A 25,672-nucleotide genomic window follows, 5' to 3' on the forward strand; every position below is an offset into this window, starting at 1 on the left:
GACAACTTTATTTCATTGAAAAACTGTAATATAAATCAGCATATATACATTTTATTATTGACTAAATGAAGCATATAAGTCTTCTGGAAAAAGATGTGTTGGAAAAACAATGTTTAGCCAAAGACTAGAAATGAAAAAAGAAGTTACTGCAAAAGGAAAAGAGTTTGGTACATTTCTTCCGTCTCATTATTTCAGCTAATAAAGATCAGCCATATCCATATCCCTCCTCGCCGTGATGCTGTTGGAAACGAGCGTGAGTGCCATTTTGAGAAACTCTTATTAAATTTCATAGCCTCCTGCGTAAAGTAACGTCTCTTTACAGAAGTGGATTTAGGAAGTAGCCCAGCATCTTAGTAGTATAAGTAGAGATAAGGTGTCTTAAATGGCAGTTGTTCTGAAAGAAAGTCTGACTGTTACATTTGTATTGCACTGCTTTTTCTGCCATTTTGTCTGCAATACGAGACGGGCTGATAACTACGTCTATGATATCAGAGAGCCTGTGAACAGATGTGTGATTATGGCTGACAGATTGCATGTAAGATTTTTTTTTCCTCGCTCACTCTGCATTTCAAGCGAAGGAGGAGAGCTGACGTGAATACATCCGTGCTCTGTAAAACAAGATCACCGACTGCGTACAGGTGTTGAGCTGATTGGAATTCAAACAACACGGTCGATGGGAATGCTTCAGCTTACCATAGCAGCTTTAAGCAAACTAATGATTGGCATAGATCAACTTTTTTTAAAGTTAAAGGCCAAATAATTGGCAAATATTTGAAATAAGAGGCTTTTATTTGAAACTGCCATTCTAAAGCAGGAAGCCAGAAATGCTTCCTCCTCACTCCTAAACACACACACACACACACACGCACACACACATTCAGCACGAGTTGCAGAGCCGCTTCTGGGGCTGCACATGGCTACGCCGTGACGGAGAGAGTGCTGCATGACTCTGACAGCTCTGGCATCTCCCTCTCTCCTCTTTCCATCTTCATCCTTCCTTCCTTCCATTTTAAATGCCGCTGTTCATAGACATCCTGGCACCGACGTGACCAAAGGCTTACTAAGTGTTTTCATACTGCATTTATTAAAATGTTGTGCATGCCTGAGTCCCTTCTCCGTACTTTTGTTTGTTCATTTGTTTCCATTTGCTGACGTTTTCTACCTCACTTTTAAGTACTTTTTCTATATCATTATTCCATAGCATTCCCATCTAGACACGGTGCGGTTGTGTGCACTTCATCTCAATTTGGTCTGTTTTTAGTATATGCTCAATATTTTAGCTTTTTTTTTATTTTTACCTGTGTTTTCATTCATTCCCTCATCTGCATCCTGCTGTCTTGTGTGTGGGTGTTGGAGCTTTTGCACACGTTTGGCTGAAAAATGTGCTGGCTTTCAAACAGATGTTCAATGACAGCACTCAAAGCGGGCCTGTGATTTGGGCCACCGAGCCCCACATGTAGCATCTCTCCACCTGCGTCGGGTATGCCTTTCCTTTTCTTTTTTTCCAGCCTTTATTTTTTGTTTTTCTTGATTTATCCATCAGAAAGTCGGCAAGCGGTCGCCGTGGGGTGACAGGCAGCGCATGTGAGCGTTCTTCTGAAATAGACAGGCACATTGTTTCACAGGACACGTCGGCTGCACCACAGCAGCTACGCGTTGCCAGGTTGCCTTCCGCTCCCCGACAACATCCCGCCTCCTTGCGAGGTGCCATCTCTCATTGATTTGCTTCCAAATTGTTTTCTCTTCCCGCACTCACACTCCTGCAAAGTCTGGCCGCTCTCGAGATTTGGCTGCTTTGGGGAAGTTCCCTCAATTTGGTTTGGCCCTGAGAGCGCAGCGGCTTGACCGTGCACAGCGCCAACCTGAAGGAGACTTTTCAGCCAACTATATTGCACGTAATCAGCTTCCTCACATAAATCAGAGTTTTATGTTTTGTGGTGGAGAATTTTATGACTGGTGTTTGGAGAATTCATGTATCACGGGGCAAAAGGCAGCTTTACGACCCACAGGGTTTATTCAGACCCCTCTTGGAGGTGACTAACTTACTGTCTTGCTCTGTTGAGTTAATTAGACATCAATATGCCTGGGCTCATTTATGGATATCTTTGATTTTGCACTAAAAGTAAATGATTACACTGAATTCCACCCTTTCTGACATCACTTTCTCCTGTTTTTTTTATAATTTTTTATTTTTTTTTGGTTCTGCTTCTAAGGCAATTTGGGTCTAAGGCAGAGTTTATGCTTCGTAAATGTCTCACAGTTGTGGGGTTGGAAAGGTTATTAGGTGACCCAACTCAGCTTTATTCTCTAGATCCCATTTTAAACACAAGTGCAACGCGGAATGTGATTTACAGTTCAAAAGCAAAACGTAAAGAGACAGAGGTGATTCTCTTTGGGCTTATTTATTTTCCCTTTGGAGGTTGCAAGGCTGCGTCATCATGTTCCACATATGGATGCCCTTCGTGATACAAGCCCCTCCAGTTACCTGGCTTGGGACCGGTACAGTGACAACACTGGCTGTTAACTTCTTAGTAGAGGTTGGTGCCCCTCCATTGTTGCGTATTAAATGGAAATTAACGCCTAAAATCCTTCAAATAAATCCTTAGCAATAGAATATTACCGTAGCAAAAGCAAGAAAAATGTCAAAAAGGTTAAAAACAAACAAAATCAAAATGCATAAACAAGTAGTGCATCAAAAAACAAGAAGGTAAGGTCGAAGGTCAAACAGGTGTGTTTTAAGCATATTCTGAAAAGCAGTGAGGGTGTCAGAGCTTCACACCCAAACTGGCAGTTGATTCCATGAAAAAGCATCCTGAAAATTAAAAGCTTTAGAAATACATTTCGATGATAAAACTAATGAATTACAGCTATTTTTCTCCAGTACATGCCTTACATCTCTAATGACTACAGACAGGAACACTGACCTTCAGGAGAGATCTGCAGTCATCTGTCGCTAATAGGTACATAACCTATAATAATTGAAATGCTTACAAAGCTGGTGTCTGCAGAAGTGCCGACCCATCGTGTCCATGTCTAAGCAAGAACAAGCGAATGCAAATTTGTGAAAGTGTTGAAAGGAGTTACATTATTATACCTTCGGAAAAAAAAAAGAAGTGAGTGGAGCAGGGTTAGTTGTGAGTCAGCCCTGTAATTAAAGACGAGCAATCAATCTGTACCACTGACCACACTACTTATGCCAACTCCATCGAATGGCTGCAGTAAAGAGCTAATTTAGAACCATTAGGGACTGCCAAGTTTGCAAACAGCCCAGTAATGATGATGGCTGATTCAAGTTCAAGGCTTGGCCTCTGTGTAACTGCCAAACTTGGCAGTCATAGGATGGGATCAGTAAAAGATCTCCCATGAAAAGAAAGATCTTTTTAATGATTTCACATACCTAGTTACTAGTATGTTCAATGGATGTTAGGTCATTGATCCAATCTCCCCATTTCCTCACCAGAAACGAGAGCTTCCACGCCAGGAACCCAGACACAAAAAGTTTCCTGTTTTGCAGTATCAAGTCTAACTGCCTCACTGCCTTAATTAGAAGCCTTTGGGGCAGATTCACTGTAACTTTGTGCCAGAGACAAAGTCTCTGCATGAGTTAAAAACTTGTTGGTATGTACTATTGAGGCGTAGTGGTGAGCTACTGAAATTCATGGGAACCATGATTTCCCACCTGCTCTTGTTATATATTTATATATTTATATACGATTATAGTTATTTGAATTCATCTTCAAGACTGATTCACAGTGATGCACAATTCACTGCCAAGTACACCATTAATTAGCACCAAAAAAGCCACCTCTTAAATTTATCTCTCCACCAATGATTATGAAAATTGCTGTCAGGAATTGGAACATCAGCAGTGTTTTAATATCTTAGTTACATAGGTGGATTCTCCCATTAGTACTTTTTATGATTATTGAATGCACACTTGCCAGATTTAGTGAATCCATCTCCCCATTTAATTTTTTTTTCTTTTCAAATCATAATTCTTAAATTAAAGCTGCAAGCAGCGATGAACGGGCCCTCGCACCCTTGTGCATGTTAAGGCGTGCTGCACTGGAAGCGTTTGTATGAATTGCATGTAGATGTCTTCAGGCCTGGACATTTAGCGGATGACACCACCCACGACTCTCTATATGAAACCATTCAAAAGTTATGGCAGAAAGTAGGAACTATCAGATATCGACCAGTCAGAAGAAGGGGCGGGGCTAATTCATGCCAATGAAGTTCAAGGACTCAAAACCGAGTCAGATGACACCACCCACGAGTCTTTATGTCAAACCATTCAAAAGTTATGGCAGAAAGTAGGAACTATCAAATATGGACCAATCAGATGAAGGGGGGGCGCGCTTTTTGGCGTCTATCGTCGCCACGGTAACGCTTTTGACTGAGAAAAGTAATGCGCATCGTTGCAGGATCAAGATGCACATTTTGATGTATAACACACCTGGGTGCGCGTTACGGTTCGGGCAAAGAAACGGCCGAAGAAATGGCATAAATTGCGCCAAAATTACACGATTAATTCAAAATGGCCGACTTCCTGTTCGGTTTCGGCCATGGCGCCAAGAGACTTTTCTTTAAGTTGCGATATGATACAGGTGTGAACCGATTCTCGTGCATGTACGTCAAACCGTATTGTGGGGCTTGAGGCACGAAGTTTTCTAGGGGGCGCTGTTGAGCCATTAGGCCACGCCCATTAATGCAAACCATGAAATATCACATTTTTTGCCAGGCCTGGCTTGCGTGCAAAATTTTGTGACTTTTGGGGCACGTTTAGGGGGGCAAAAAGGCCCTCCTTTCCTTGGAAAAAAATAAATAAAAACGAGGGAAAAAAAATATTCCTACAGATACAATATGGCCTTCGTACCGTCAGTGCTCGGGCCCTAATAAATGTTTACATACAATCAACAACAGTTCTAGATCAGCAGAAGCTACCAGTGTCACCACATTGGGACTTTACTTAAGACCTCAAACACAGTGAAGGACAGAAAGATACATAGGTATGAATGCTGCAGGGTGGAGGCAGCCAGGCATGTCTTTCATCTCCTTGTTGAGCTCGCCATTCACCCTCAGCTGGCAAGCAGCCCTCCACCTCCAAAGGGACATGACCTGAAAGTGCACCGGAGCAGACTTTTTTCTTTTTTTTTTTTCCCTGTGACTTCCATGCAGTTCCACTATGCATAAAATCTGAAACTTCTTTTTCACCCTACAATCTGGCACGCTGCAAGAGCAAACATAAGGCTGAATCATAGTAGAAACTGAAACCAAAGGCTCAGGGAAGGCACATAATAATTTAGTCCATGAAGGTCAGATCACATGACACAGGAGTGAGTTGAATATCTGGACTCGACACACATTTGCAGATACTGGTATGTGCAATATTCATGAAGGAGGTAAATTACCTTGGATATAAAGAGTCAAATCTTCTAATCTCACCTTGCCGGGGAGTTTCGAGCAGTTTGAGCAATACCAAGAAAATGACCTCACTTTAATATATGTTGTTCAGTTTTGAGTCCTATCAGTCACATACTGTCAGACATTCCTGTCTCATCTTCCCCTCACCATATAAAACCTTTTATGGCTGCCTTATATGCCTGACATTTAATTAATGATTCAGTAATGTGCAGGGGAGTACTGACAGCAAGCCAATAACGCTGGATTTTAGCAATCAACTTCCATGGAGCCATCACTGACACTCTACTTTTTTATTTTTTTTCTTATGAATCCTGACTCATACTGCTTTTCTCATGCTCCCCTTTTCCATTTGCATATCCTCCAGCAGAGCCGCTCTTAGGGTAAGACAGACTAATGTGCTCCTCCTGACCATGTTTCTGGTTGCTAATAAAAGACCAGGAGGTGACCAGATTCTCACAGAGATTCTTTCTCACTGGCCTAGATCAGCCCACTCTCTTGTCTGATCCGCTTGTACTGACCCGAGATTCCTCCAGCCCTCCCAACCACTCCGCATATTAATGAAGACCAGATGAAAGGGAGCCGTCCAGAGTTAACGCTGCATCTTAAAGTTAAGCACATACAGGAGCCAGAGAGTCTGAAATGTGTTTGAAATAGCAGATTTCGTGGTCCAGCTGGTCAGCGATAGAGTAGTCTGGTCTCGTCGGAGTACAGGCCTCGTGCTCCCACGCAGGTCTGATTCAGTCATTACTCACTGTAAATATGTGGTACTGATGGGTGTGTTTTTTTTATCATTTGAAGAAGTAAACATTTTTATTTATGTATTTATTAGCAATAATTTTATGTTACGCAAATGTATTACTCATCCCACCCCCATCCACCAATCAACAAGAGCATCTGAATGTGTTTGGCTTTGACAAAAAAACTGGATTGATCATTTTCAAGTTGTCCCTTAAGCTGCAAACAAAGAAAGAATACTGATAGGTTTTTTTGACAGAGGAGGGAAAAGTACAAATATGTTTCTGTTCTTTCAATTCCAAGTTCAAATTCACACGGTCAAGTCGTTTTCCGAGACGCAGAGATCAATATCTTTCAAAGGGGTTGCATGTTACTGCTTTATAATAAATGTATCAAACAAGTGTGGATGGAGAAGGAAGCAGTATAAGCTGATGGTAACCTGAGCAACGGGACTGAATGTGTATATAATTTCATGTGAATCTTCTTCTTTTAGGGAAGGTCATTTGAGTCCGAAGGGGAAACAGCTGATTCAGATGAATAACAACAGCTAATTAAATATAACGAGGGAAATACAAAACATACACTCATCAGCAACAAAATTAAAGTAATCAACCAAATACTGTGTTCATGAAGGTACAAGTCAAAGTCATATTCACATGAATAGCAGGACCCATGGCCTCTCAGTGGAACGTTGTAATGAGATAATCAGCGTAGCTGGCCTCGCCACGCCGAGGGTTTTGAAGCAACATTCAGGACATTTCGCAGTTTTTTGCTCAAAGGGTCCCACTCTAGGTTCAGTCACTCTTACGGCACCATCACAGGTTTAAGGCTCAGTTATGGTTCTGCGTCACACCAACGCAGAGCACACGCCGCAGCCGTGACGCCGTGCTGAACCCTTCTGACTTCTCCGTCTCTCCATTTGGTCGCGGTGCAGTACCCCCCCCGGCCACTGGCTAGCGATCTTTTTCTGAATGGTTTATCCGACTTTTTCCGGTCACAGTAAATCAAAGAAATAAGGACAACTATTGTGCAAAAAACAAAAACAAAAAAAATCACATATAAACAAAGAAAAAAGCCCTGGAAGTTCACTATTCAAACCGGAAACCGGAAATGCTTCGCTTTCAAACGAACCAATCACAGCCCTCTCGGTCTGCGTGTGGTCGGCGTCTCCTCGACGCGTAGTTACAATTTTCAGGAGGTGCACGTCAGAGACGGCGCAGGTGACGGCGTGTCCTCTGCGTCGATCCAAACCACACGCCGTAGGCACGGCGCCATTTTGACGCAGAAGCATAACTGAGCCTTTACTCCTGTTCAGTCTCTTTCTAGGTTCCCTTCCTCGCTTCCTCCTCTGCTTTCTTAGGTCTTAGTCGTACACGTCACCACATCCACTGTAGATCTGTTAGCTAGATTCCTCTTCTAGCCACGGTGGTCCACCAGGACTCATCCAGCATACACCGACCAGGTTTACGCTCAAAGAGACCGGAGATAGGCTCCATCAGACCTGCAGGACCCTGAATAGGAAGAAGAGGGCATGGATGGATGGATGAATCCACAAGAACTACATGATACTTATTAAAAATAATCAAAGATTAAATTAAAAGTGATATTCTTACAAGAAACCGCTCCGTGGTGTCACTTCAATGTTCTGACTCGTCAGTACAAATATGTATGACTAATGTGAATAAAATGCCAACAGTAAATATAAAATAATCTGTAGTAGTTTGATTTGATGATGATAGAAAAACAGAGCTTTAAAAGTGAATGCTGATATCTAGGCCTCAGATAAAACTAAAACTAGATTTCTTTGATCATCCATTCGTCCAAACTTAAATTGAAGCTAAGCAAAATTAAAGCTTCATTTTTTTTCTCAGCTATTTCTTTTCAGTGTGTAATATACAGTGTAAGACTACATGCACACGCTCATGGTCCTGTTCTTTTGCTGATATCTTCGTCTTTTTTTTTTTTTTAAAGGCAATTTTATCCATAATTCCATTGCATCGACACACATATCCCAAATTTACATTTACTCTCTTTCCATCCATCTCAGGTCCATTTGACAGCAGAACTCCAACCGTTACACGCTTCCCTCCAATCACGATGCTATTGCAACGAAATATGGCAGCTGCCTGCAGCTTTTGATTTCATCTTGCCCCAGATCTGCATTGTAATGAGCACTCAGGTCAATCAATAATTCACTGCAGTTTCACTTTATAAAAAAAGGAGAGAGAAAGAAGAAAAAAAAAACAGATCAGCTCATGGGTAAAACAGGAATAAAGACTTTGATCTGTGCCATTTGAGGCGCATATTCGGTTGTGATGCTCTCGTTCTCTTTTTTTGTCAAAGCTGAGAAGTAGAGGAGAGAAATGCACATTTTGAATGTCTGATTGGGGTCATGCTGGTGTATTGTATATGGACTTTATTGACTTATATTTAATGCTGGCATTTACTGTATATTCATGTGGAGAAAAAAAGGGCAATGTATTTCAATTCAACATATCATTTTTTTTTTTAAACATAAAAAAAAAAGTTTCTTATGAGTCTAAAGAGTGGCAAAATACTTCAGATAAACATCAAAACCTGATATATTTACTAAAAACTTAGCCAAAATGCAGAACCTGTATGTGAAAAAACTGACAACTTCCATAGAAATGAAGATGCAGACCAGGAGCCAGGTGCTGTTAATTAAAGGCACTTAAGTAACTGATCATCCACAGCTGTGAACAACTCTCTTAAAACACAAGTTTAGTCAGTTATCTCCTCTAACGCCGGATTCACATAGCAGCATTGTGTGCGTCACCTGCATCCATCTCCAGGGACTTTGAATGGGAGGGGGCAGCCGTTGCCGACATGAATGGTGGGTTGTGGTGCTTTCCGTTGCTTGTGTGGCCTCTGTCGCAAGTTGGGGGACCTTCAACTATTCCCGCCTTAATGCCTGCATTAGCCAATCAAGTTGAAGCTATGCAGCTACAGCCACTTGTCAATTCACTCGCACGCAGAGGCTGGTGAAAAGCGAAAGCAGGTCATTTTGAACACACATCGGAGAACGGTAGGGGAAAAAGACGTGAAATTCCTCTCTCTGCCTGCATGAGTTTGACCCGAAAATGAGGGGGGGCAGACTGACGTTGGAAATAGATAATCCAAGGCCATGACGAGCAACATTGGCAAGAAGCATCGCACACACCCACTGACGCACTTTGCTGCAACGCTGACATGTGAATCCAGCATTAAACATCCAGGAGTGTTTTAACTAAATCCCAAGGAGGAAAAACATCATCAATGAGTTTAGAGGAGCAATAGATGCTCAACATTCTGGCAAAGCCATTTTCAAACCATTCTCTTTTTTTCTTTCAAAAAAAAAGAGAATGCTCAGATTGCTCGCAAGTTGAAGACCCCTAAAGACAGTTTCTTATCGTTGCATTCCTCAGTTAGCATGTGAAATTTTAAAGTTGATGACAGCACAATAGGAAAAAAGCTGAACCATTATGGAGGACTTTCAACTATTCCCATTTGTGCGAAGAGGTTAACAGCAGGCAGTCTCGTCTCCCTATGAAGAACATGACAGCAAAACTTAAGTTCACAAAAGTGCATCTGGTTTAAAAAAATTGAAGTTCAGACTAAAAACTTAATGAAATGCTGTTGGGGCCTTGGGGCGAATGCAAACCTCAATGAAGTCAAATAATGCTGGGAGAAAATATCCCTCCACAACAATGTGAGAGACTGATGATCGTACCAAAAATGCTCACTTCAAGTTGTAGTTGCACTTTATCTAGATGCATTTGCTGGTGTTTTGTATTCAATCCCACACTGCTTCTGTAATTAAGCTCAGCTCACGATAAATAAGTAACAGAGATCAATATGTCCAGATAATTTTAGTACTGTGTCCTGGATAATACATAAAACCTCAGAACTGAAAGAGCAGCCACTTTATTTTTGGCTGTATATTTAACTAACCTCCACTTTGAGTGACGGCGGGGTTTTTTTTGTTATTCGGAGAATCGTGCAGTGACTTCAAACCACACTATTCAGGTTTTTACTTCAGCAGCTGGTAAATATACTCCTCACTGTGGAATCATCACTATCCATACACAAATAACAATTGTTATGAGTTGCATAAGTGTGAGCAAAAAAAGAAACAAATCAATCCTCTGTAGCTATGAAGCAAACAGTTTGTCTCCTGACAACCTCAAATGTCCTTTTTTCATGAAGATTGACAAGATAACAGCTTATGAAATCCTTACAGGTGATATTTTCTATATGTTTGCTCCAAAGCTTACCATTGATTTTCTGTTTTACAATGTCGTGTGGAAGCGACACATAAAACGAGAGAAACAAAAAGCGTGCTTTGGGTAAACAATATAAACAGAAAAAAAAGGGGCGGGGGGGGCATGGCAGTGTTGTTTGATGTGAAACCATTTTTGTTATCATGATCTACTTATCCATGGCTAACAGACCCCGTTTCCTCCTCCTCTCTATAGTTCCTCCAGATGACCCGGTCATCAGCGGAGGGCCGGTGGTGAGCCTGAGAGCTGGCGACCCTCTCAACCTGACTTGCCATGCCGACAACGCCAAACCTGCAGCTTCAATCATCTGGATCCGCAACGGAGAGGTCCTTAACGGGGCCATGTACTCCAAGGTAAGCACAGAGGTGTGTGTCATCCCAGGTATGTAGATGGGTTGGGGGGAAGGCATATTTCCCTGAACTTTGCTTTCTCATTTGCACTTTCATATACTAATTAGGGCCCGAGCACTGACGAAGGCGTGCAGGTGCGAAGGCCCTATTGTATCTGTAGGAATTTTTCTCGTTCTCGTTATCCTTGTTTTTCTTCCGACGAAATGAGTGCCTTTTTGCCCCACTAAACCTGCCCCAAAAGTCACCACATTTTGCACGCAAGCCAGGCCTGGCAAAAATTTTATATTTAATGGTTTGCATTAATGGGCGTGGCCTAACGGCTCAACAGCGCCCCCTAGAAAAACTTGTGCCTCAAGCCCCACAATACGGTTTGACGTACATGCACGAAAATCGCTACACACCTGTATCATGTCGCAACTTAAAGAAAAGTCTCTTGGCGCCATGGCCGAAACCGAACAGGAAGTCGGGCATTTTGAATTAATCGCGCCCCCCCTTCATCTGGTTTCATATAGAGAGTCGTGGCTGGTGTCATCCGCTAAATGTCCAGGCCTGAAGAATCTACAGGCAAGTCATACAAGCTCTTCCACTGCAGCACACCTGAACGTGAACAAGGGTGCGAGGGCCCGTTCATCGCTGCTTGCAGCTTTAATTATTTTTAGTATTTGTGAGTCGTAAAGCAGAATAAAAAATATTCATAAAGAGCAAATGTAACATATTTTTACATGTTGTTTTCCTTTAAATAAATGCTCCACTGTGCTCGGGTCTTCGGTGGGCGTTAGTTTCAGCATTCAAAATACTTTTTTGAACTCAAATCCTTTTGAAATGCAGACAGATTTGATTGCAGATATGCTGGACTTGTTTTCCTGTGATAAACCTGCAACAGCAGATGGCTAGATCACGCAGCTATCAGTACCTTTCTGTTTCTTTTTGCCGTTCTGATAGCCGCATACGGCAACTCGTATCATCCCAAGCTGTTGCCATCCGCGGTGTCACGTCTTCTTATGGTACTGTAGGACTTTCGAGCAGAAGACTGCGCTCCCACTTTTGATTCCTTGTTACGCAGGAGTAACAGTTCCCGCCAGTCTGTTGCTGCTGAGGTCACCTGACCTCAGAGTCTTTTGATTGATTCATGCCCTCAAGGCTAACCATCCATTCAACACTGGCATGCTCAGCTTTGTGTTTAAACAAAAGCGCATAAAGAGACCCGGCACCTCGCTCCCCGCGCTGCCACATCCTATTATTGGCTTTTTTCAAAGAGCAGATAAATGCTATCGACTGAACTGAGGTACTGCACCAGGGCCTTCGAAAATAAAATGATTGCAGGAGCTGTTGTTTTGCTAATGGGGGGTTTGGAGGACGCGTCTTCATTGTGACGGTGTACGAAGACATTTTTGTGCTGGTGGTTGATGGATGCTCACGTGGCTGCGCTCAGCCCAAGTATGTGCTTCTCACCGCCATTGCCTAAGATTAAAAAGCAATGCACTTGATTAAAACGAGATAATTTTTTCCGAGTCCGAAGAGCAGCGGCGGGACACTTTGCAAGCATAATCATCTGCTCTGATGGTCCTCTCATATCCTGCTGATGAACAGGTCTAATGTGAGCAGATGTAGTGGAGGATTCACTGAGATGGCTTTCCTGATGGTGTCATATGTAATGATGGCTCTGACCCTCACATAATTTACCACTATGGGCATCCAGAACTTCATCGCTGTGACCTCATACTATTTGGTGGATCAGTAGTGAGAACGCATGTGTCTTAAGCTATCTGTGTTGGTGTGTTATCTTGTACCATCACGGAGAGATGCAGAAATGATGAACGCTTAGCATTAGTGAGGGTAGCTTTAAAGAACATGACCGCGGCTTATAAAGGAAGAGGCTATCCAAATAATTAAGAGGAACCAGTAGGGCAAATGATTCAAATATAAAGAGGAAAGGAAATATTTAAATAAGGTTCCATCTTCCCTAAATATTTTGACTCCACATCTAAGCTCTGACACGTAGATGTGTGCATTTTTATTGTGGCCTTTCTGGACTGGAATGAGACAACACAATATTTTAAATTGTATTAGATTCTCCAACTTGAAGGTGTTTGTTGTTGTTCTGCTTTATGCTTTAATGGCGAGCTTTTTTTTTATATATGTTTTTATTGGCAGATTGTTTCCACAATACAGAGCAAAACAGATGAACATACCTTTTTTTTTTTTTTTCTCCCTCTTCCCATCCCTCCCCCCATGGTTATCATCATAAAATTTCCTTTGGGAATAGCAAAAAATAAATAAAAATAAACAAAAAATAAAACAAATAATAACAATAAAATTTAAAAAAAAATAGTAAATAAATAAAAAAAAAGAATACTGATACAGTGACATAAAAGTAGTAGTAGTGCAATGACTGTAAACTTAAATAAGAAAATAAAGTGAGAACGAAACCGAGATGGGTTATCTAGAGATTAATAATTATTTCTTAGATCAATAATTAGCAATTACAGTAGTAGTCACAAGTTATACCAGTAAACACTTGAGTCGGAATGTTGTCATATATCACCTCCAGAGGTATATACCAATGTAATTGGGCTGTTACTATTTTTAAGGATAGAAAAATGAAAAACAACAAACAACAAGACACAAAGACATCAGCTCAGTCCTTTGGAAGTACCCTCAAATTTTCAAAATAAGTAATAAATGGTTGCCAGCTCGAGAAGAACCTTTCTAATGAACCTCTAATTGTAAACTTTATTTTTTCCAATTTTAAGAAATACATAACATCTTTGAGCCATAAGGTAGTAGAAGGAGGCTTTGGGGATTTCCACCCCAACAATATTGTTGACCCGGTTTTTAAGGAATTAAGAATATGAAATACATTAGTAATGGAAATTGTATGTGCTGTACTTCCTTTTATTTATTGTACATTTTTTCAGCATTACAGCTTGAAAAAATGTTTAATGCCAGGTGGAAATGCTATTTTCCTTTTTTATTGTTTTTTAATGATTGATGTTGATTTCAGCACAGAAAGAGCACTTTTCCATTGTTTCTTCACCGTGTGTCAGTCCTGCTCTCCTGCTCATATTCAAGGATGCCACTCACTTTAAGGCTCTCAAGCAGCTGGCTGAGATTTTCTGCCATAACAGATTTTATCCAGCACTTTAACTGTGGAGAGTCTGATTGGGCATTTTATTTCAGACAGGTGATATGTTTTAAGTCAAAAGGCTCTTTACTTTAAACAGTACATGCAAGCCATTTTTTGATCTGTTGTTCCACTCCCACAAGATCTCAAAAGGTGTTAGCAAGCCCATTAACCTCATTTAGTCGCCATTTGAATTAAAAGTGAGATATAAATCACTTCCGCTAATTGGTTTCAACATCTTTTAAAATGGTTTCTTTGAGAAGCCACAAAAGAAAGACATCACAGAAAGTCGCTCCTCTGCATGCCAGCCGTTTGCCTTGGGCCATCTTATTTGTTATTTCAAAACAATATGTTTTGCTTATTATTTGGAAGATTGAATGACTGCAGAGGACAGTGAGGTTTGCAGCTTTCTACTGCAAAATGAATGAGGTCAAAGCTGGCATAGGGGGGGAAGCTTCGTGGGCAAACATTTCAGACACAATTCGTGTTGCAGACCAAATGCAATTTTAGCTATAAAAAGATAAGCAGAGCTAATCAAAAATATGGAAATGTACAGAAACATTCACACATTTCTTTTTAATCTCTTGTCAGTTACATATGTGTGTGTGTCAGTTATAGTTACACATTGTCACTCTCTGAAAATAGTGGCTGAAGTCGTATGTTTCTCAAGTTTTTCAAAAAACTGAAAAAACAATTAAACAAATATTGGTTCAGTTGTTTTTGGTTTTTGAAAGACTCTAGAAATATGAGCTAAAATATTGTGTATATATTAGGGCTGTCAAACGATACATTTTTTTAATCGCGATTAATCGCATGTTGTCCATAGTTAACTCGCGATTAATCGCATATTAGACACACATTTATTCACACATTTTGTGAATGCCCTCTGGTATTTGAGACTCAACGTACTTCGATGGTAATTAATTTCAAATCGACGGTACATGCAAATAACTTTAGTCTTGTCCAGCGAACCATCTGGCATCTTTTTGAAAGTGTACTTGCCATTCAAAAGTCCCTTTTCATTCTCCATCTTTCAATTCACCATACTTTTCCTCAAACTACGGGTGCCGTCGAGCGCCAGAAATTATATAATGCACTTTTTATTTTTTTTTGTTTTTTATCCTGCACGTAAATCGTGTGTTAAAAAATTGTCGGCCTTAAGAGGACATTAAGTTAACGCGTTATTAATGCGTTAACTTTGACAGCCCTAGTATATATATAAAAAATATCTTTCATATCCTATTGCCTTCTCAGCTATAAACCCGTCTTCCCTCAACTCGTGTGCAGAAACCTGATTAAGATTTTGCAAAAGGTCATCTGTCTTCTAAATTTCTCAATATATCTATATGTATTTTTATCTTTAATCTATATTTTTCGTGTATGTTACCAGTGTTGCCTTTGCTATTAAAGCTGTTTACCGCTTACTGGTGATGAAAAAAACTCTGGCTCCTCATTAATTTGATTGACACACAAGCTCTAGGTCAAGGTTTTTCACACTTGTTTTCATGTTTTAATAAGTGATGTCCATGCAGTGGAGGATATTAATCAGGTGCAGTCTACATGTTGTCATGAATTGTATCCCAGTTTATAGAGAACAACCACATATTTTTACGCTAGCTATTCCTGAATACATTTTCCTGCATAGAAATTCAACATCTCTGCAGATACAGTATATATGTGTGTGTAATATATGCATATATATATATATATATATATATATATATATATATATATATATATATATATATATATATATATATATATACATATATAGTGATATGCAGTTAAGCTGGACTGGGAATGGTTGTAGTAGCAGCAGGAGACCACCAGAGCCCACATCCTAAAAGTAATCAAATACCCCTTTAAATTGAACTAAAACTGATATTTAAACATAGTAAATAAACTCCTTTGAGCTGCCTCATGTTTGCCTTTAAGTTAAAGTTTGAACTGGTAGATACAATTTTACATCAAGATTAAACGTGTCAGATAAGGTCTTTTGTGGCTCTTGTAAATTCCTTCCATATCTTTGTGAAAAACAGACTAAAGTGGAAATATCAAACTGGATTTCAACATACTTGTGTTGCAAAATTTAATCTAATGCTTGTAAACACATTAATCACACAGATAAGCTAAATGGTGTTCTGTTGCTATCTGTGTCGCTGTGTATTTGACTTTCCTGAGATCAGATATGAATACAGATTCAAATTTAGCTGAAAATAGCAGATGTTATGTTTAAATCTTGTTAATTTTTGCTTTCACTATTCTTCACGTGGGCTTCAGGGCTGTAATACCAAATTGTATCAATTTATAATGTGGAATCGTGTTGTATTCTGTGCTGCAGCCAGCTAACCCTCTTTGTAAGATTAATGACTGCAGACAGGTTCAGAGCGACGAAGGAAACAAAGGATATTACACTGACATACCCCTCCATCTGACAGCTAATGTGTTCTGCTTTACAAGTGACTCATGCACAAGTATAAATGTCATCACGTGCTTTTTCCAGATAGAAATGTGCTGCAGAGAGTTTGGGATTTATGATATTCTCCAACTCCATGTAATCATTAATGCATTGAAAATCTTGTTTTTCAAACATCTGTGTGTTTTGGTCCAAACACCAAACCATGAAGGTTATTTTAACAGCTCTCTACATGGCAGAGTTGATCTACCGTACACCGTGGGTTTACCGTAAGGAAACTTGGAGAGGTTGGATGTGTCTACTCCTAATTGGGTCCGTGATGTCACAATATAAAGTACTTTTCACAAACCCAAACAAATTGGAAGGGTTGTTATATTATGGTGAACCTCAAGTTCTTTAATATATTCTCAAAATTTTTTTTTTCCGTCTTATTATGTCCCCGTTAATATAGATAATCCATCTGGTTAAGCTTCAGTAAGGACATATATAGTCTGTGCCACTGTAAAGGTTTGGTTTTATATTTTACTAACTACCTTTTATGAAGGTAGTTAGTGGTTTTTAGGATAACATATTGGCTGGATGTTGATTCGAAACATCAGTGCGTCTTCATGTTGTACTGTTCATAGAAATCAATAGATTAATCCAAAGGCAGCAGTGCAGCAAAGCAAGTTTTCTGCGAGTGCCTACTAGTCAAAATAGTCGCTCTGTTTCTATTATAGAACTGTTTTCTTGGGAAAGAAGAAAAAAATGCAGAACAACAGTAAGCCTGCTTTAAAGGGATGGCAAGCAAATGCATCTTGACTTTGTGGTTGACCACACTGCGCCCTGGTGCCCACACAATTTGTTCCAGTCAATGCCTTTGTTCTGTCCTGCACTGTTTAACATAGACTCCCTGAGCCTCCTCTGAGCGTCGGAGGGAGAGTGAGAGCTACTGAGCGCTACCAACCGATTCCAGACGGCTTCCACTATGTAGGGCTCAGAGGATGAACACTGAAAAGAAGATTGATTTCCTTTGTGGAGTATGACAAGTCGTGCACTAGAGCGTAGCTCTCCAGACAGAGAAATAAAAGCACAAAATGTATAAAAATGTATAACTTTATACATACACATACATATATATAAATATCTATATATATATTACATTTTTGAACTTTCCCATCAAAGCTTCCTTAGCAATTCCTACATCTCCATTTCCTGTTTCATTCAAACAATTTATAATGCTACATTTATTTACCACATTTGAAGACTCAATTCAGTAACCCCTGGACCCCGAGGCTTTCTTGACGTTTGGAGTTTATTGTGAAGTATCAAAATAGTTACAGTTGTGTCCAGAGACTGTTGGACAAATAAACGGCATCTCTTTTGAGGCCTGACAACTTTATCAGCACAAGAGTTTTTACTTTATTCAGCATGTGTTCTCTCTTCGCAGACGTTGCTCCGGGACGGCAGGAGAGAAAGCACGGTGAGCGTGCTGTACCTGTCGCCTTCCAACATCGAGACGGGCCAGCAGATCTCCTGCAAGGCCTCCAACAAGGCGGTGCCCAACGGCAAGGAGACCAGTGTCACCATTGACATTCAACGTAAGCACGCCACTGCTTCCTTTGTCCCAACGTCTTTCATGTTCCCCATCTAGCTCTTTATATTAGTTAAATATATATTCATGCATACCCTACATATGACCCGCATCATTAGCCCATGTGTTTGAGGATTTTTTGTCATATGTAAAGGCAAAACACTGTCAGAACTGGACATGGTTGCCACTGAATATTTCAAGGATTAAAAAAAAAAATCTGTTATAAGATCAAATGCATACTGTATATGTATATATATATATATATATATATATATATATATATATATATATATATATATATATATGTATATATATATATATATATATATATATATGTGTGACTTTCAGGATTTGCCCAATTTTAACTTTTAATATACTGTATATGCAGAAAACTAGGACAAAAATGAAATACAATTTCAAGGATTCATACTAGGCTCTGACGGGTATTTATAATCAGTTCCCCCTGTCCTTTCATAGCATCTGCAGAGATGAATTGGTGATGCGTCACTGTTTTTGTTCGCTGATGAAATATCAAGAGATCTGTCCACCTACAATGAATGAGGCTTGCTTTTTTTTCCTTTTTTTTTTTGGTCCAGCTACCTGCTTGCTGTGGCACAATGCAAACCCTCCACCTCTTTTATTTCCTTGCTCGTGCCATCAATCTTTTTGATGAGAACATCCACAATTCCCTTCCAAAACAGGCAAAGCAAGCCCAGCGTGTAAAACACATTCAGCCTCAACTGTCAGGGAATCTTTTTTCGATCAAGAACCGCTCACAGCAAGAGAGGGGCTTTGAACAATGGGATTTTGCATCACTCACAACCCCTTCAACACCATTAAGTATGACTAATAAAGCAGAAAATGCTATTTAGAGAACCATTATGACTGACGGCTCCATTCTTTTCATTATGCACACTGCAAGAGGTAAGCATGGCATGGGCGGGCTCAGCACAATCAGGCCAACTCAGGCGCGGGAGTAAAAGTGATTAACAGTTGTTATGTTTGCAACCTTTGCAGTTTGTACTCTTCAGTTTTTTTCTTCCTGCCATGCAGTCTGAGAGGGAAGTCTGCCCACATGTAAAGTGATTTGTCACCATGTATAATGATGTCTTTGTGATAAATGCTCACCATCATAGCATCATCCTCACTTCTGGTTGTATGATTTAACCCTGAAAAATGAGTGGAGAAGATTTCTAATTAGCATCCCAAAATGTCATCTTTACACAATTACAGCTCCTGAAAACATTTTTCACAGTGTGAGATCAAACCGAGCGACAGCAGAGACTAATTGTCGAAACTGTCTCCCACAAGGCTAAGGCTCTTGTCTCTCTTCTCCCCGCTCCCCCACCCCTCCGTGGATTTGACAGGTACGATTCAGCACAGTTCAGCAGTCCTTTTGGAGTTTGTGCAGGGATGCAATTCTCAAATTAAGTTTGCCCATGCTGCAATTTAACCTTGATTCATTCGTGTTGGGTGTCAATTTGCTTAATTTCAACCCAGCCTTAATTGATTACAAGGTCAGGGGATCAACAGCAGCAGCTGAATCACAGAGAGATAAATTTAAGCTGGAGAGCAGGTGCACGCCACGCTGAGACATGTACAGTATCTGGGTCTTAGTGCATGAGTCCGTTTTGTTGTTTAGATGTTTACATGTTTTCTCATCTCTTATTCTGGGTGTTAAGAGCTGGGAATATGCAATTATTTCTGTGCCTTCTTTTGATACACTACTGGCCCACCAAAATTACATTTCTGATAATGTTGTAAGATCTAAGTACCTTCAGGGTAGATATCCAGAAATACAGTAACTAAAACTGTCAGCTTGTGAAAAAAGGCTCCACACAAAACTGTGATCTAATCCAGGTGCTGGATCCTCCACTTAGTCCATAAAAGACCTGAAGGCCCAGCGGCACCGTATCGGATGATGTGGTTAATTCAATTATTTCCAAGTTAATTACGAGGGCATCATCCCCAGGTAGCTCGCAAAGTTTCAATACCATCAACTAAGAACACCCACAATGACACTAATAGAGCTGTATTTACACTGGTGATGCTAACGGGGTTGTTTTAACCATTGACTAGCAATCATTTGAGCGAGATGCCGCAGATATGATTGGAGGATAATCCATAATTATCATGTGAAATGACGGTTCTGTTAGAAACAGCCATTCAAAGAAGATAATTTATTACTACCAACGGTTGAAAAGAAGTGAAACGTTTTGGTCCTCAGATATTTTGCAGCATGTTGATTTTGACACATTCAGAAAGAAAAAAAGTTTAATTTGTCCTAAATTTGATTTTTTTGTCATCATGTTGTATGGGAGCAAATTCTGAATGAGGGCACCTATGTACCGTATTTTCTGGACTATAAGCTGCACCTGTATATAAGCCGCATCAGCTCTATTTAAAAAAAAACAATAAAAAGAAGATATATAAGCCGCACCCGCTCTATTTAGAAAAAAAGATATGCAAGCCGCAGATATTTATGTTGTTAGATTAGATATATACTACATGTAAAGAAGGATTTTGAACTGTAAATGATGTACATGTTTGTACCTAAATAGATCCTTTCCTAACAGTGTCTTTTAACACGGCAGCAACTTTGCTGATTAAAATTGGACAGAACCAAGAGAAAATAACCGGTATTTATTCATCTATTTATCTGTTTGAAATCTGCTTCTACTTCTATCTGCTAAAGAAGAAGTAGCGTATTCTTCTTTGCATTTATTTTGTCTTAGTTTTTATTCTAATTCCGGTTAGCACTCCCCCTAGCGGTGGAAGAAAAATCCACAGAATAGCCGCACCTTTGTATAAGCCGCATGGTTCAAAACCTATGAAAAAAGTAGCGGCTTATAGTCCAGAAAATACGGTATTTAAGAAATAATATTCTTTAAAATGGGTGAACACCTGCGCAGGGCAACACAATGTGGGGTACAACGTGGTGGAGACTGAGAAACATAACAGGATGCCAACAGAAATCAGTTAGCGACAACGGCATGATTTAAATCTCACCAAAGATTTAATTCCCCCCTCTGTGGGGTTTCCTGTTTTTCTCTACTGGTCTTCTCCTGCCTAACTGTCAACACCTTTGTCTCAATTGGCCTTTGAGGAACTCTCACTGAATTTGTCTACTTATGCTTTTGTCCTTTTTGTGGCCTCTCCTCCCTGCCAGTTCATCGGTGTGCCGTCTCCTTGTCCACCTTTCATTGTGCTTCACAGCTGCTCAATGAAGTTAGCTTTTTACCATGCTTATGGGGGTATACTGCTATCTTTTATCAATGTCAAACTTTTTCAATTTCAGGGTATTAGTGAATGCTGCTCTCCTTCCGAACTGCACCCGCCCCCCCAAAATGCTTCTGCTGTTTCCCTGCTTTCTGTTAACACTTGCGCATTTAAATGTCTTCTCAAGTTGGAATTCTTCTTCTTGCGCTCACGCGTTATGCGGGGCTTGGGACACTTCAAGACGTGTCTGTCAAATTTCCAGCAGCCAATAAGATGCCAGATATGAAACTTTCCAACGAAAATGTCGCCACCTCCTTGCGAGTCGGCTGGTTTTAGGTGGTTAATCCGGCCCTGTCAGTGCCGCCTAATCCGGTAACTATTATGCATTTAACACTTTTTCTTCTCTAAATGTAATAGTTGATAACATTAATGTTCATATTTTGATGAAATGAACAAAAAATAGCTACTTCTAGCACTGAGAGAACAAAAACATTCTTCTATTCTAGACCTCGCTGGTCCTTACATATATGGATCAGGTCGGGACCAGTCTCCTGCAAACCTGACTACATATAGTCCATGGGCCAGGCCAGATATCAGCACCACTCAAGGTGACCAAACTTGCTTATAATTTTTGAAAAGATCCATGTCTGTAGATGATATTCTGGTATTGTAACCCTTCCTGAGTGGCAGCTGGATCATAGTTATCAGCTCATGAAGTTCAGAAAATTACATTTTAGATGCTGGTGCATATCCTGGTTTAGACTCATATACAGGATATCTGTTAATGTTTCACAATATTGTCTTTGGTATCATTTTAAGCATTCATTCAAGCTAAGATGTGAATCTTTCTGACCATCATAGAGGTCACTGCAGCTCTTTAAACTATAAACAACACACATTTTTACACAATTTTCGCCTAAATGATATACTATCTTTTAGCCCTGTGCCATCTAGGAACAACAGAGACACAAAATACAAAAACTGGAATACTCATAGGAGCATAAGGATTCGGGAAATGTATCACATCTTAGCTTGAATGAATGCTTTAAAGGTCCCCTTTAAAATGATACCAAAGACAATATTGTGAAACATTGACAGATATCCTGTACATGAGTCTAAACCAGGATATGCACCAGCATCTAAAATGTAATTTTCTGAAGGGGGTGGGTAACTTCATGAGCTGATAACTATGATACAGCTGCCACTCAGGAAGGGTTATCATACCAAAATATCATCTACAGACATGGATATTTTCAAAAATTATAAGCAAGTTTGGTCACCTTGAGTGGTACTGACAAGTTAAATTTTGGGCTCTGGCCCCTGGACTAATATAGACTATTTGTATTTTAAACAATTTTCAGATTCAGAGACTAACACAACTTTGATAGCAATGGGAATAGACCTGACAAAAGGACAAATTGTTACATGTTCGGAGCAGGGAAATAGAGACTGAACCTCTTACTTTACACCCCTCCACTGCGCTTTTACTGAGCCCTTTCTGTGAAAAGCTGAAAGCCATCAGACTACTTATCAAGGCAATGGTTCCTTCAGGAGCTTCCTGTCAGCTTGTGAAATAAATGAAACACTTGACAAGTTCCTCTTTACAGTGCTCCTCCGGTGTTCTCTCTCTTTTTACATCCAGCATCGGTCGGATGTATACGTCCAACAAAGCGGGTTCATAATTGTTGGCAGTGTTAAATGCCTCCGCCAATCACCAGGAAATCACTAATGTGGAGTGTGTTCAAATGCTGCCAAATTTTTGAGTTGCTTCCACCACGCAGAAAGAGAAGTCTCTTCGGATTGTACTTTCCTGGCAAGCCCGAGCGTTACATCATTCATGTTGTAGTAATAAAGTCATCATAATGGAAATGTTCTCATATAAATTCAAGCTCTGAGCTCTTGATGAGACTCTAATTATGCAAAAAAAAAAAAAGCTGGAAAGCTGCAATGTTCCATAAGAAATATATTTTAAGTAGTAGCAACACACTGCAGTCTTTAAGAGTCTGTTTTAAATACTATTCTCAGGATTAGCATACTCATTATAATTTGCATTCATCATTATTAAAATATATATTTTAGTTTTTGAAGAAAATGAAACAAACAAACAAAGACAGAGGGATAAAAACTTGTTGACAGTTATACTCTATGTTCCGAACTTATATTAGTTTTCATGTCGTGATCCCGTGTGTTTGATAAGGAGTCCTGCAAAGGCCCTCAACCCTCCACCAAGGACGGAGGGATTATTGTCTGTCTCTGGTGGACAGATGCTGGTAATCTAAAAGGGAGTGCATATGACAACCACTTCTGTCCCTCCAGACATCTGTCACTTTGAACTATGATTGTGCTTTTGATCTAAGGTACAGAGCACAACCTCACTTGAATCAAGAGAAATTTCACTCCAAAGGAAACTAATCTTGAAGATGAATTGAAAGCATAACTTCATGTGAAAGAACCACAGCCATAAAGCTTCATCTTTGCTTCCATTTTCACTTTATCTTCTAGTCAGAAGCAAAACAGCAAAGGGTTAATACCCCTTGAAAATATGTCTGTGATGCTCGTTGATTTGGATCTGTATTGAACGTACAGAGATGTAATTGATATCGATGCTCTCATCTCACACTCAGTGAGATGGCAAATAAGCAAATTTCCCAGCGAGTGTGGATAATGTCCTTTGAGCACTCTGGGAAAAAAATGGCTGGTGTAACTTATTGCACATCTGACTTTAGGTCAGTCCAATTATTAGTTAATTAATTAAAAGTGTAATTTGTCAAACTGTCTAGAGGTATCGACCACGTCAGTGAAATTATGTGTATGTGGAGAAAAGTTATTAAAATCATCCCAATCCATCTGCTTTTCTCAACATTTTATCTTCTGCTGACCTCTGTCCTTCGGTGTCCCTCCGCAATTTGCCTCCTCCTAATAGCGGTCTAAATGAGAGTAATCTGAGCACAACTCAGCACATTGCTCTACACCTTAAACAAGTCTGAAACCAAGTGAATTTAACAACAGCATTTTCTTCTATCATTACTTTAATGCCCACGGTTTGCATTTGCCTCAGCATTTTCCCTCCCGCCGAAGTTCATCCAGCGTTATCAGACCAAGGTTCAGGCAAATTAGCATCTAAATACAGTATGCGCTGGTGATGTTGCTGAAAAGAGAGGAATTTAGAGCCAATGGAGGTAATTCAGAACCCTGGATAGACTGCTGACTTTACTTGTCCAAACCATTCCATTAACTGGCTGTAATTATTTGATAGCAGATGGGTGGCTGCCTCCCAATGCTGTTTTCTTCTGCAAGATGTCTTCACTTGCATTACACCTTATTGCACAAAAATATTAAATCGTATTCCACCACTGCAGGAAAAATTTGTCTCAAATACCACTGTTTCTTTTCCTGCTCATTTCCGCTCGTTACATAATTTGAAATATTCCCTACGTATATTTTGGTGCAGTTGCATATCTGCAGAGCTTTGCCCCACATAGAAGCACTTTGAAATGTGTAGTGGGAAATTAATGCGCTTGGGAAGGGTAAAAGCCTGAGTTCTCTGTGTGTTTGCATTGCAAACAAGCTGAGCCATGTGGAGGGGGGGGGAATGAACGCCATTTGTTAGGACTAATTAATAAAGAACATGCACATGTGCAGTCGGGGAGGATTTGTTTTGAGTAGCTTGCGCAGCTACATGCTCTCCTTGCTAAATCAAGCAGATAATGGGAAATTCATCTAAGGCAGAAACGGAGAGGGAATGGAAATAAGCGTAGCAGAAAAGGGCAAAAACAAACTCCTGAATCCCGAAGAAAAACTTTGTGCACACGAACACAGTTCAGCATTTGCAAATGTGCCAGGAATGCAACATCTGCCTTCATTAAACTGAGTAAAGTCTGACTGTACTCAAGTGAATATATTATTATCAATATGTTAGACCTCAGGTTGTCCGTCAGTCTGTTCTCTCTCGGAGTTTCCCACTCAGCCAACCATACATGACAGAGTGTCCATATTGCTGAGGCTTTAATCCACAAGCGAATGGTCCACAAACAGCTTCTGCATCCTTCTGAGGCATCAGATGCGCCTGGAGTTTGAGGCTGGTCCTGCTGGAGAACAGCTGTCTACGATGACCCAGAGAGATTGGAAATTGAGCTTTAAAAAAAAAGGGGGAAAAACAATTTGTGCTGGCACTATCTTCAGGAAACAGAGAAGTTGGATGATTGTTCCAAAAACACCATCTGCTCTCCACTTTGAACTAACCGATCAAAAGCTGTCGGCCAACTAAAACCCCACCCTCCCCGATTCATCCTGTTGTTTTTACTGATGCTCCGATCAATCTTACTAGTCCCCCTCCATCTACTCCCCCTCTCTTAGAGAATTTGAGACATTTACAGTCTTGCATATTGATGTGCCATCGCTTAATGCCTCACATGCGCTCACAGCGGCTCTGAGATTCATACATCAAAGTGAAATGTGGATGTCTTTATTAAGCAGACATGCACGATAACACGAGGGTCAAAGTTTAGTGGTGGCCAGCGTTCTCGTTTCATACACTGGAGCGCTGCTGCC

At 40.2% G+C, this 25,672-nt stretch overlaps 1 protein-coding gene across 7 annotated transcripts in view; it reads left to right on the top strand.

Moving 5' to 3' along the window:
• Window positions 1-25,672, top strand: part of kirrel3b (kirre like nephrin family adhesion molecule 3b) — a 184,306-nt gene that overhangs the window by 120,087 nt on the left and 38,547 nt on the right. For 5 of the 7 annotated variants that reach the window (XM_061719047.1, XM_061719054.1, XM_061719049.1 and 2 more), the window contains exons 4-5: window positions 10,635-10,792; window positions 17,759-17,909. In XM_061719047.1, the coding sequence (XP_061575031.1) occupies window positions 10,635-10,792; window positions 17,759-17,909 (309 nt within the window). Of the gene's footprint in view, window positions 1-10,634; window positions 10,805-17,758; window positions 17,910-25,672 lie in introns of all 7 variants that reach the window. The other 2 variants (XM_061719048.1, XM_061719051.1) reach the window with 1 other exon arrangement.

The sequence above is a fragment of the Cololabis saira genome, chromosome 4 (genome assembly GCF_033807715.1).
Source record: "Cololabis saira isolate AMF1-May2022 chromosome 4, fColSai1.1, whole genome shotgun sequence".
In the NCBI taxonomy this organism is placed as follows: domain Eukaryota; kingdom Metazoa; phylum Chordata; class Actinopteri; order Beloniformes; family Belonidae; genus Cololabis; species Cololabis saira.